General features: G+C 41.9%; 1 protein-coding gene across 1 annotated transcript; it reads right to left on the reverse strand.

Annotated features, from left to right (window-relative positions):
- Positions 1–9307: 9307 nt before the first annotated feature.
- NHLRC1 (NHL repeat containing E3 ubiquitin protein ligase 1) lies at positions 9308–10874 on the reverse strand. The gene has a single exon (XM_015814706.2). The coding sequence runs from the start codon at positions 10872–10874 to the stop codon at positions 9672–9674; it is 1203 nt and encodes a 400-aa protein (XP_015670192.1). The 3' UTR covers positions 9308–9671.
- Positions 10875–14139: the final 3265 nt, after the last annotated feature.

A 14139-nucleotide genomic window follows, 5' to 3' on the forward strand; every position in this document is an offset into this window, starting at 1 on the left:
CGCGGGTCCGGAGCCTCCCTTCACGGGACCCCCCCTCGTCTCAGAGCCGCGGCAGCCGCTCGCAACGGCACTCCCGCAGCCGCCCCGGCAGCGCGGCGCAGACGAGGGTCATCCCGGCCTGGGGGGGGAAGAGAAGTCAGGGGAAGCCGCGCCAAGCTTGAGAAGCAGCCGCCGAAGAAGAGCTGCCCGGAGACGCCGAGGCAGCCGCTCTTTTTTTTTTTTTTGCTTCAGCCTCGCCTGCGCGACAAGCTCCGCCGCCGCCTCTGCTGCTGCTGCCGCCGCCTCCTCCTCTCCCCCGCCACCGCCATCTTCCAGCTTCCGCGGCGGCGGCGGCGCCCGGCGGCTCCTCTGCCTTAGTCCCTCTCCCCTGTTGGAGATTCCAGGGCCGGGGGAGGGGGAGGGGCAGCGAGGGCCGATGTCGGAAATACCCGAGCGCCTTCGCCCCTGAGAAGCGACGGGAGGAGCGGGGGGGGGGACTCCACGGCACAGCCAACTGCCGAAGGGCGGCTAAAAGTCATGCGCGGACTTTCCCCAAGCCGCCAGCCCGGGAGGGCGGCTGGCGCAAGCGCAGTCAGACGCGTGTAAGTCGGGAGTAGGCGGGTGGTTCTGCTCTCTGCTCTCCTCCTGGAGGCGACCGGCGGGGTCAAGCTTGAAAAGAGGGGATGGGCGGCGACGGAGAGCTTTCGCCGCCCGACGGAGCAGCAAGTTGAAGGCAGCGGCGGACGGTGGAAGACGGGGACGAGCGTGAAATAGCGCGGGAGCGATTGCCCGTGCGAAGGAAAAGCGTGGAATGTGGGATAATGCAATGGACGCAGGTCCGGTCTGCTCGGGATCCAGGCTGCGCTCTTTGTTTATTTTCAGCTACGACCCGCCGGGACTGAATAATTCACTTAAGAAATCGGGGTGCGGCACCAGTCCCGAGTTTTTGAGATCACGGAACCACCTTTAGCCCTGGTTTGCAACAAAGGACACATTACAAAAATAAATTGTCCCCTTTTCTGCTTTCTTCCCTCGCCTCCTTCTTCACTTGCCAGTCTCCTTCCCTTCTCTGGGTCCGCCGCTTCTTGTGAACAACTTCCCCCGTCCGGCTAGAAGGGCTGGATTTATTTTATTTTTATTTATTCATTTTGTCCTACAACAGTGGTTCTCAACCTTTTTAATGCCGCGACCCCAACTGGTCGTAAGTCAAGGACTAAACCGGTCGTAAGTCGAGGACTACCCAACTGGTCATAAGTCGAGGACTTTCCCTGCCCGGGAGCGCCGCGCATGCGTGGTTCCACCCCCTGCGCCGGCCGAGGCGTAGCTGGCAAGCAGCAGAGACGGAGCAGGCCAACCATCAGCTGGCCCAGCCCAAGAGAAGTAAGGCACCCGCCAGAAAAGGGGGAAAAAATGGCGGACAAAACAAATGGCAGACAAAAAAAATGGCGGACAGCCTTGCTTGGCGACCCCCGTGAAATGGTTGATCGACCCCAAATGGGGTCCCGACCCACAGGTTGAGAACCACTGTCCTACAAGGAGTGTTTTGTGCCTTGACTCCTGTCAAGTCTTGTCTCCTTGCTGGTAAAGCAGCTTAGAGCAGCGCAGAATTGGGGTCCTGAGGCACAGGATGGGCTTTCTATTGAACGTTTAATACAGGGCTTTTCAACCTTTTCACCCATTGTACCACTTTTAGGATATGGCAGTATCCGAGTCCCACCAGTTGCCTAGCAAGGTATCAAAAACTTGATGACCAAAAAAAAAAAAAAAAAGGAAAAAAGTGATAAAGTACAGGTAGTCCTCGACTTACAACAGTTCGCTTAGTGACTGTTCAAAGTTACAATGGCACTGAAAAAAGTGCCTCCCAAGGCACAGCCGAGCAAGACACCTGCCTGCCCGCCCGGCGGCACTCTCATTCCCCTCCCCTGCTACTACTTTTCTAGGATGGTTGCGTACCACCTGCCAGGTGCCAATGTACCACAGGTGGTACCCGTACCACTGGTTGAAAAGCCCTGGTTTAATAGGATGAATGAATGCAGACATACAGGAACTCCTGTCGTTTGCTGACTGTCCGAAGTTAACTGAAAAAAAAGTGACTTAGGACTCTTTTACACACTTGTGACCATGGCAGCATCCCCCTGGTCACATGATCAAAATTCAGAGCTTGGCAACTGACTTCAGTGTCCTGAGGTCATGTGATCATGAAAGTCACCTTTTGTGACCACCTGACAAGCATAGTCAAAGTCTTGACGACCGTTTTACTAGCTTAACAACTGCAGTGATTCTCTTAACAATTATGGCAAGAAAGGTCATAAAATGGGGAGAAACTCAATTGTCTTGCTTAGCAGCAGACGTTTTAGGCTCAATTGTCTTAAGTCGAGGAATACCTGCATACCTCCGATTTAGCCCTCAACTCTTACATACTGAGAGAAGAATGTGGATTCGTCCCCTTCCTAAATGCATGTATGCACCTGAAAGATTGCTAAGTTGTGTTACAGAGTATAAACTCCACTCTTTCTGAGCCCTAACCCTTACAGTAATAATTATCCCGTCTTTTGCCCTAAATGTTTTAGGAAAAAATCTTTTTCTTTTTGATCTATGACTAATAAAAATCTATGGTGCCTCAAATTCTCTGTTTTGATCCTCACCACCAATGTGACATGTCATAGCACAGGATGTGCACTAGGCCAATGGCTAGTTCTGCCCACTGTATGCTGTGTTTTGACTTGTTGCTGGTTATGTATTATCTGATTATAGCTTGTGAGTGTGTGTGAATCTTTGAATCGGTTTTTGACTCCTGGCAAATGCCTGGACGAGTCCTGCAGGTTTCTTAGGAAGGTTTCAGAAGTAGTTTGTCATCGCCTCCTTCCTAGGTCTGAGAGTGACTGGTGCAAGATTACCCCGCCTTGTTTTATGCCTAAGGCAGGATTAGAACTCGCAGTCTCCTGGTTTCTAGCCTGGTGCCTTAACCATTATACCAAACTGGCTCTCCCAATTATAGCTTACTTCTTAATGAAAAAACAAACAAACCACAAGACCTTTTTCAGTACATTGTAGTTAAAACAAAATGACACAGTCATCAAAACACACGAGTGCTATTTGTCCCTTGAAGCCTTGCGTTTTGGTGTGGTCTATTTAGGCTTTGTGATTTGTTAAAACAAATGCATACTACATGATTCTCTCAAACAATAGGAAAAGTTATATTATTTAATCATTATTTAATCAATTCCATGCATGTCCCTATGGTGGTATGCTTTATGATAGGCAGTCAAAGAAGTGTTTGTGTGAGAGAAATTAGCATACTGAGATTGACATCATGTTACAGAACTTCCTTCTACTGCAAAGCATAATGATTAATGTTTAATTGGGTGGTCATTGTTCTTAACTCTGCTCACTTTTCATTCTCATTTCTCTATTCTGGAACTGGAAAATAAATAAAACATTTAGCAACTTGTTTTCAGTTTCAGACATATTCAACACAAATCAGTGTGAACTATAGAGAAAACAAAACTTCCATTATTTGCCCCTCCCTAAATCATCCACTCTTCATTATGACAAAAGAATGTCTGGTATGCAAGAAACAGATCCCCATCACTCAGTTATGAACATGGATTCTGAACTGACACCAGGGGTTCCCGACTAAAGAGGCCAATATCTGAAAAGTTTAAGGATTTAGAACAACTACCTTAAATATAAAGTTTTCAAAGATACTTTCTGAAATCATATACACAATAGAAACCATAGCATTTGTATTTCAAGATAATCAACATGTTTAAGTCTTGCTTAAAACTAAAATGCCTTTCTATAAATGGGAAGCCCATTAGTGTGTCATTGTAGATTTGTACTATATAAAAATAATAAATTCTAACATAATAGATAGGCACCCAATTCCATAGAACTATGCAAAACATTAAAAGTAAATAAAAGTCCTTGTATTACAATGCTTTTATACAATCTCTAGACTGGCCACAGTTGGAATGCACTAGTTAGAATGTGTGCAGTTCTAGCTAAAATATATCTTACAAAGAATTATATAGAGTTGTAGAAAATGCAGAAAGAAACAATTGGTGTAATCAAAATTGGTGGACCAACTTTTAGGAAAAAGTAAAAGGGAATTTAAAAATATCTTTTGGGGTAAATAATAGGACCATGTTTTTCTATGAAGCTGGCTGGTGGAAAGTTTAATTAAGATAGAAGCACCTCTTCATTACAATATATTGCCAGGGATATAATTTACTATCATAATTCTGATGACCTGAATGGAGCAAATCTGGTACATTGATTAAGGCACTATAAACATATAAAATCAAGTGTCCCGTTAACATCCTGTCTCAATGTTATTTTCCAATGAAGAAAAAAAAAATACAGGGAAAGAATGGCAGAGCACTATAGTTCTTTGACTTCAACAAGGAGGAGAGAAATACCTTGGAGATAAGATAGAGTTCCCCAATGGAAGTCTCCAACATTAACATTGCAAAACTCTCTTCACCATGTTTTCCTGCATCGCAACAGAGTTGGAGAACTGCCAACAAGCTCCCATGTTAAAAGAACACAGGGCACAACATTTGTCCCAGATTAGTACAAATATTGCATGTAGAATGGCCCAGTGATTGATTTCTTTATTGTGTAAGAATTGTTGAAATCAGTTCCCCTTGCTCGTCCTCATCTAAGTGAACAATCTGATAATTCCACAAATCTAATGATTCTTCATTTCTTGAACATGGATGATTATTTCACTAGATCTCATGGAGAGGAAGACAGATTAAGGTAAAAATATTATAATAGCAATGTTACATTGTACGCAATCATGCTTCTGGCAGAATTTTGTTTGCAATTTTTTCTGACTTTAATTTTGCTCTGTGTAACATTGCTACATTGTATTCCATGTGATTGTGATGTCCCTGAACTGGAAAAAAAGGACATCCCTGATGGCAGTTTCTGAGCAATAGCTGTTTTTAAACGGAGGATTTTACGCAACATACTAAAACCGAAATCTGGGTCTCATATAATTCACATCCAGCTAAACAAAATTATGGATTAACGTGCTGGCCTTTCTCATACAAGAACTTGCTAAAAGAAAGGTTAAGTTCTTGCAGTGTTCAAAATAACAAACTATCACGTTCCAATTTAGCACAATGTAAAATGTTGTAGGAAGTCATCCAATGTGTCGTTTCTCAGTTTCCTAAATTCTGGAAATGGTGCTGCTTGAATATTGTACTATTATTGTTTTTTAGAATGTTTGTGGGGTTTTATTATTTTCCTTGAAGGCAAGCAATAGATAATATTTGTCCCATATGCAGTTTGCAAGTCCATAAAAACCATTCAGTGTGTTTCTTTAAAATGTAAAGAATAATGGAGAGATGGGGAATGGGTGCAGGGAACTCCATTCTTGCCCCCTTTTTTTGAGTTTGAATTCTGTAAGGGTCATTTCCACTGCCTATTGCCTATACTGTACTTGTCTGATTTTCACTCTCATTTCAAGTCAGTTCAGAATCAAAACTACAAATACAAGAAGAATAACATTGAGCTGTTAGCTTAATCAGGTGAGCAAGTCCAACTTGGGGTACTGATGGAGACAGAATCGAAAGGAAGTTCTTCTCTTTTCACTGGCTATCTTTCCTTCCGTTTACAAAACTGCAAATACTTTCACTCTAACACAAAATAGATCTGCAGTGTTTGCTGATGGATTTAGGTTATGTTGCCCTGAAATAATTTTAACTGCATCAATGTTGAATGTCATTTTTTATTATGAAATGTAATCTTCAAAAGAATATGACAAAGGGAGGCAATTTTCTCATATATACTTACCTTAATATAGTCAGTATATGTCATACTATACCAAGTTGAATTTATTGAATGTATAGCTAGTCCTCACTTAAGTACTGCCTGGTTTAGCAACTGTTTGAAGTTATGATGGTGTTAAAAAAAGTAACTTTATGATCAGTACTTGCACTTACAACCGTAACAGCATCCCCACAGTCACATGGTGAAGTTTCAAGCACATTGCAACTGCGGTGGGTGTTGATGGCTGTTGTAGCATCCCACAGTCACATTGACTGCCATTTGTGAACTTCTCAGCTGGCTTCTGACAAGCAGAGGCAATGGAGAATCTGGCAATAAAATTGCAAATTGCAGTCGTGATGTCTCGCTTAACAACCACAAGTGACTCATTTAATGATTGAGTAGAAGTAAGGTTATAAATCCATCATAGTTACATCTTGCTTAATGATCATATTGCTTTGCAGTAGAGTTGGTGGTCCCAATTGTGATTGTTAAGTGAGGACTACCTGTAATTCCTTTGAGAAAATAACATTTTCCAGAGTTCTTCTATGTTCTCCTTTTGTGGCAAAAAAAAAACCCAAACCAAAACAAAACTAAAGGGGGTGTTGGTGTTGGTGTCAGAAGGGAAGGGAAAGGAAAGGAAGGGAAGGGAAGGAAAGGAAGGAAGGAGATAGGAAAAAGAGAAATAAAATAAGTAAAGGATGGCCTTGCCCATTTCGGTCTTCATTTTTACTCACAATCCAGAGATAACTGGACAGGAAAAGATTCTCCACTCTTATAGAGCATGCGGATGAAAAAGGAAACCCTTGCTGTAATGTTTATGTTAGGAATCTCCTTCCAAAAAGTATAACTTTTTTTTCCAATATGGGAAGGTAGGTGGGGGATATTGTGGCATACAATGGATATCTTAAGCTTTCTCTGTGTTTAAGATTTTTTTTTCTTACCTGCCTACAAATTTTTAAAAAGGGTTAATGTTTTTGGTTCCCCTCTGTTCTGGGGGATTCTGAAAGCCACCAATATAGGAATGCCTGCAAGTTGAATGTGATTCAGGGCTGCTCTTATTCCTGCTTATAGAAGAGATTTTTTGAAATGAAAGACTTCCTGGCAGAAATATGAAAATTAAACCTCATGACTTAAAATGAAAACAACATTCAAGAGATCCAACTCAATTTACTGGCACTACATCTCTTTTGGCCCAGAGCTATTAAATGAATCAAATGCTACTGTGATTATTTATAGGTTATTTTAAAAATAACCTTAATACTTGTTTTGTGGATGTGGGCAATATATATATACTGTATATACACTAATCCAAACTGTGTACAGTACAAACATTTCTTCTGCCTCTTGAAGTCAATTTGTTGACCTTTATTTTACTTTTCAGTGCATGGAACTAGTATTGAAAATACTTCTTAATCCTGTCAGTTTTGGAAGATACTGTAAAGCTTTACTTCTCTAAATGAACATGGAGATACTTTTCTGATGGTATCACGTCTGTGCTGATGTGAAACTTATTTTTTGCCAGAAGTAAGTGTAGGATACTTGACTGCCAACGTTTTCTCCAAAAACCAAGGGGGGAAAAAGTAAACGTTATTTTTATCCTAATTCCATTCCTATTCTAACTACAACATATCAGATGGTAAATTTTGTACAAATCATGGCAAGGATCCAGAATTAGCTTCCGATGAATCAAAATGTTTTCTTCTATTGGCAAAAGGATCCAAGATTTAACAGCAGTTTGCTCTGAGAATAGAGGATGGGGCCCAAATTGCAATAAGTCCTAATTTAGTGCTTCTTTATTCAAGGGAATGTCCCAGCCTTCCAGAGCATAAAGGAGAAGATGGAGAAATGACAAATATTGCCTTCCTTATTCTTCCACTCAGAAGACCTCTGGACGCAATTCAGTCATTTGACTCAGAATTATTTTTCCATGTGTGTTTCCAAGAATATGATGTTTTTATAGCCTCTCATGAGTTTTTCATATGCAACAATTTTAATTTACATAAGGATGCTAGGCAAAGTGTAAAATTCCACCAGATTAACCGATGAACAGTGCACTGCATTTTTTTAAACCCCCAAGAGTGGAAAATAATTTGCTAACACAGATTCTTTAAGTTCATCCCTGTTCTTGTTTAGAAAACAGCAACAACAGTATGTCTTGTGTTGTGAGGAATACATTTGCATTCCTCATGTTGTAAATTCTAGAATCCTAACAACACCAAGACTGAAAAAGCAGGAAGCAGCACCTGCTTAACCATGTGTAACTTTAAAAGCTAAGTAAGATTGGGTCAAGTTGATAATTGGATAGGAGATCACAGAGAATAATCTAGTTGCAGACTAGACTGGAAAACTGAAAAAAACTGAAAGAAAACAATGGCAAACTATTCCCCCATTTTCCATGGGTGCGTTAATGAAGTTAACTAGTTGATTTTGAAGGAAGTTTAAATCTAAGTCAAATATATGTTAGCTGCAACCATGTGTATTTTGGGCTTGTTTTTGTTTTTTAAAAAAGAGCATGTTTTTTGAGACTTTACCTTTTAAAGGAAAAGATGGTGGGGTAAAAATGCTTAAATTCCCCCTCCCACCCCCTGCCAAGTAAAAGTGGGTTTCCAGTGGGTTTCCAACTATATTTTATTCTTTGAAGCTAATTTTATGGATGTTTATTTGGATGAAAGCAACCATGGTAGATAATACTGAGCAGAAAAATAGCTCCAAGGTAAATTGCCAGAATTCCCTTGGTTTTTTGGGAGGGAAGGTTTCAATTTAAATTGAATTTATAGTTCTTAAGACACACTCTCTCTCTCTCTCTCTCTCTCACACACACACACACACACACACACTCACTCACTCACACACATAGTTAATACATTTAGATATATGTTACCTGCATACAAATGCATCAAAAATATCACTATTTATTATATGTTATGTATTTCATTCACACCCATTAAAGAAAGGAATACATGATGTAAAACGTAACTCTGTATATGTACAGTAGTTTATCCCTTACACTGATGAAATGGTTGATTTAAACTATATCTTTTCTTTGACAGATATTCTGTAGCTAGTACAGAATTATCTTAACACTTAACATTAATGCTTAATGTTCTCCACATGCAGGTTTGCACTGGTTTAACTAGCTGCAAGGTGTTTAAAATAAATTAATATAATGATATGGATGTGAGTCATCCTCATGCCTTGACTAGCTGTGAACATGTCACTCCAATACCCTGTTTTGTTCCATTCTAAATTACTTACATGATGACACTGCAAAGTATTTACTGAAACCAACTATTCCCAGAATAACTGACAAATATCATTTTCCCTGGTGTTTCTTGGGTCCGTCTTGGTTATAAACCAGCCTTTCTAAATTTACAAATTTAAATGAAATATCAACTTCCAGAATCCTCAGTCTCATTGGTTAGAAATAATGTGATTGGCATGCTCAACATAACCGGAGGGCATCAGGTTAGAAAAACGAACACAAATCAGAATGATTTAATAATGCAGAAAAGAAAAGAATCCTTTATTTTGTTTTAAGAAACCCTAAGTTTCTGGTGTAAAGAGATCAAATAGACTGGCTTTCTATCATCTATAACCCAAGAGAAACTCATCCTACCCAGAACCGAATACATACAGTTTCAAAGTAGGTCACATCTGGCTTCATATATTTTACTACAGTAATTCTACTAGGGATGGTCATTTGGCAGTGCACTTCTACTCAGAAATAAGTTAACATGACTTCCATTCAGGGAGGGAGATATAAAACTGTAGAGTTAAGTTTGTTTCAACCTGTTTGAACTAAAATCCACTACAGCTAAACCAGAGAACACTCAAACCCACCAGCTGGAGAATTAAGCATTTTGAATAATCTTCCTTGAAATTGTGAGCTGAGATCCCACCCAGACCACTGTTTAGCTGAGAGTATATATTTTTAAAGAATGATCGCCACCATCCAAAACAACTAGAGAATGGTCTGATATGAAAGTTAATGCTAAAGGGTAGGAAAGACCCTGAGTTATCAAAGGTTTACACATAGGGAATTCTTCAGGTTTTCCAAGAGAGAATACGGCTTGGTTATAAGCATCAGTTACTATTACTTGCCCTTCCCTGCTAAAGGTCACAGCACTGGCATGGACTTTGGAAGGGAAGACAAGATTCAGGCCAAAACTGTCCACCTGGCTGATTAGCTGCATGTCTCTGTTGAAGATTTTCAGCCTGGTATTGCCGTAGCAGGGCCCTTTGTCCATCAAATGTTCGATGACTGCGATGGCTCCAGAGACAGGCGAAACAGCCACTTTCCTTGGGTGACACAGGTTAGAGTACAGCTTTTTCACCCCCTTTAATTCTCCCTTTTTAAAGTCAGCCGACAAGCGGTACAGAGCACCTGCCTCCGAATCGGTCATGAGGATGTCATTTTGTGGCATCGTGTCCAGGCCCCACGGCAAGGAAAAGGACTCTGCGATGACCATCTTGCTCCTGCCATCACAATCGAACACTTTGACCGAACGGTCCCCGCTATCGGCGACCACAACGTGACCATCCAAAGTGACCGCGACGTCAGTTGGGTACCTGAGGTCATTTCCCGATTGCCCCTTTTCTCCAAACTGCTGTAGGCAGCTGCCACTGAAGCTAAACAGCTTAATTCTTTTCTTGCCATCATGGGCTACCGCTAAACAGCTCGAGCTCTGACACACGGCCAGCCCCGTGGGGTTGATCAGCGTTCCCCAGCCTCCGAAAGAAAGATGAAACGTGAAGACTTGAGATCCAGGGGCAGCCACAGCCTCCCTTCTCCCCACCGTCCTTCCTGCAACTGGAGTTTGATTGGCTGAAGGACTCAGGATTTCCATCAGGTGCAACAACGGCAAGCAGTCGCTGGTCTCTGAAGACTTGCAAGCCCTGCGACAGAAAGGGCACTCCAGCCTGAAATTCCGAGGGTGGGCCAGAGACATGACACACTCCAGGCACATCACATGCCCGCATGGTAAGTTCTTCGGTCGATGTTTTTTCTCCAGGCTGTATTTTTCAAAGCACACTTTGCATTCAAGCAGATTGTTCTCAGACTGATCTAGCAGCTCTGCCATGATTTCTGTTTGATCAGCAGCTTTGGCAGTCATTAGTACGAGTCTAAGAGGATTGATTGTTGTGCTGCTGAGGGTGGGGTGGGGGAGTGCCGTGCCATCTGGTCACATTGGTGTGGTCACAAGACCCTCTTACCTCAGACGCCTTTATGCAGATTGCTGGGATGGCTGCAGGCCACAATGCAAGCTTGCGTTGGTGTTTGGTGCCCTCTCGAGGAAATTCACAGAAGTTTTTTCCGGGAAGAACATCTGGATGCAAATAATTGATGCATGCTGTTTTTTTTTTTTTTATTAATTATAATGTGAGAGAAAGCAGATAGAGCTATGCACCAGAGTCACTGAAGGATGAATCCTAACAACTGAAATACACTCCATAGAAACATAACTTTCACAATTCATTCCAGTGAGTTTGGGGATGTAAAACTAGCAAGTCTGATTGTATTCACAACTCACATAAGACTAAAGTCCACTAAAATAAATAAAGCAAGGAAGGATGAAAGTTGATTTGGCAGTCTTGGCGTATTAGAACTAACAATATAAGTCATCTTTTTTTTAGTGACAATTGGGACTTGCAATTCAGTTGTTAAGCAAAAACGGTGCAGTACATGAAACTGTGACTATGCTTATGATCTTACTTCAATTTTATTTTTGCTTTACAGACCTGCAAAAGTTGTAAATGTGGGCATTGGTTGCAAAATTACTTTTTCATCATCATTGTACTGTAGCTGCAATTTGTCACTAAGTAAGGCAGTCACTAAGCAAGGACTACCTCTATTCATATTAGCTAAAAAGATTCTTCCCTTAAATGTATTACCTGTAAAGTACTTTGGTAGCTATTTTTTTTTTAAACTAATAAATAAAAATCTGAAAAGCCAGGTGGAAGCACTGATCTTGGCTGATCCCCAAAAAACATTAGTAACATAGGACAACCAGGAAATCCAAGAGCAGTAGCTTAGACTAGGAAATAAAAAATAAAATAAAAGAGATATTGGAAGAAAACAATGGCAAAGTAAGTCCCTGTGCTTTCAATAGCTTAATGTTCATTGTAGTTGTATGGTACCTATAGTGAGAAAAACAAAGTTCCACTTACCAAGATGCCTTATGTTACACAACTTATAAAAAGGGAAGTAGTTTTTTAAAAACAACTTGATTGGCCACCGATCAGATCAGTATCAAAAACAGAATTATAGAAAGTCATTGGGACAAGTTAGCTACCAAAGGAATTACAGCAAACATAAAGGAAATGTTGGCATGTAGAAGGTATTTTAGAATTAGCTGAAACTCTTCCTAAAGACGGCTAGCTCTTCCTAATGTTCATTCTGTGTTAGGAAGCAGTATACATTAAAGAGTAACATCTCTTTGTACCATCTCCCAAGGTCTTTCCCACATACCATTACTTAGAAAGACAGTCTGGTTCCAGGGTCTGGGTTCTGCAGAACCACCTTGATCTGAGAATAAGTGGGCTCAAATTTCCCTATATCAGTCAGCAATGTCAATTTTTCAACCAATTTTCTACCCTTCTAGCTATTTCTGTCTGCTGGATATCTGCTACATAGTCAATTCTGAATCATTATCCTGACCTATGATTAAATGCCATCATGTCCCCATGTAGTGAAGACTTCTAGAAAAAAAAATCTCAAAGACCGAGATCAGTGAAACTGCTGCTCTGGATTCCTTTATGTAACAGATCAGGTAGAAAGACAATTCAGTGAATGAATGTTATCAATATTCTGATATACAGAATAATTGGTTTAATAGTCTTCTTTTGTAAGGACACATTTACAATGCACCCATTGTGCCTTTTAGGGAGAGAGGAACAGGCTAGGAAGCAATAATCTCTCACTGCATTTTAGATTAAAACAGGCAACTATTTTTTTATTCTTGATGGCATAATATTGATTTTCCCATTCTGGTATTTCCAGTGGCTAATTCTAGAGGACAAGAAAGATTTGGCAATGTGCAGCTCAATTTACTATCCATTCAGCATGGCAGGTTGTTGTGGATGTAGTAGACTTACCACTGTAACAGAAGCTGCCATTGTGGTCGTCTCCTGTTACTTGGCTATATTCACCCCTAAGTTGCAATAGATCCCTGAATCTGACATTCCAAGATCTCTTATGGGGACCACATTGGGGCAGAACAGAGTACTATAACCCAGCACCCACCCCACCTTTTGGGCACCAGCGACCAGTTCCGTGGAGAAGATTTTTTCCGCAGATCGAAGGGGGGGGGGGTTTTACATGCTGCCTGCATGCTATGAACGGAGCTTCACTTGTTTGCCTGGCCTGGCGCTAGTCCACAGAATGGGGGTTGGGGACCCCTGCTATAACCAATTACCCGCTATGTATCCGATGACCCGATGTCATAATCAAAGATGCAATAATGATAAGACGGCAGTATATAAGCAAAACCTTTCCTTCTTCTCTGGGTGAAATCCATTCACGATACCTTAACACAAAACCGAGTCTCCATTCCTAATGGAAAAGATGGCAAAGGCCATAGCCGCAGCTAAGTAAGAAGCTGCCTACAGTAGATGCCCCATAAATTGACTAAAGAGGGAAGAACCCCAGCTGTGAAACATCTTCCCCATGCACAAGTGCCTATAACTGGCATGGGCTTATACTGCATTTGTTTTTAATTGAAGATCAGAACATCACTTCTGTGTATTTTTTGTCATTTCTCTATTATTGTTTCCTGAAATAAAGCAAGGGGAGCAAATGTTTCCTAACACTTAAGACTTCAGAGTAAAGATCATATTCATATCCAGTCTAGCAGCATTGTTTTTTAAAAAAAACCCTAACTTTATTATAAGGCATAAAGGTTTTGTGAACTCTACCCGACTTCATCAGATGTGCCAAACGTTTATGCCTTATAACAGTGGTGGCGAACAGAGGTGGCACTTCTCTGAGCTGCTGGTGGTGGGCTGCGGAGCCCCAGAGTGCGCTGGTTGAGGGGCCGGCAGGCTGTGGCTGCTGACAAGACACTGTCGGCCCCCATGCGCTTGCTGGCTTCTGTGTGCGGAGGCCGATGGTGTCGGGCAGCAGCTGCCCTGGCCCCTGCCTCGCCTTGCCCTGTGACAATGGCACCTCCGCCCTGCCTCACCTCACCCCGCAGGACGAGCCTCCTGCTCACCACCCTACCTGCCAGAGACCCCCTGGATCTCCCCCAACCCTGCCCGGCCCCCACAGGCGTCCCTCCCCACGAGCAACATCAAGGTGACCATGCCCACCTTGGCCACACCCACCCAGTCTGCCATGACCACAGCAACGCCCACCCAGTGGGCCACGCCCACCTGGCACTA

Source organism: Protobothrops mucrosquamatus, unplaced genomic scaffold (assembly GCF_001527695.2).
Source record: "Protobothrops mucrosquamatus isolate PMUCROS unplaced genomic scaffold, P.Mucros_1.0 scaffold276, whole genome shotgun sequence".
In the NCBI taxonomy this organism is placed as follows: domain Eukaryota; kingdom Metazoa; phylum Chordata; class Lepidosauria; order Squamata; family Viperidae; genus Protobothrops; species Protobothrops mucrosquamatus.

Coding starts and splice junctions, on each gene's coding strand:
- NHLRC1 (XM_015814706.2), bottom strand. CDS start 10,874: ATGACTGCCAAAGCTGCTGATCAAACAGAAATCATGGCAGAGCTGCTA.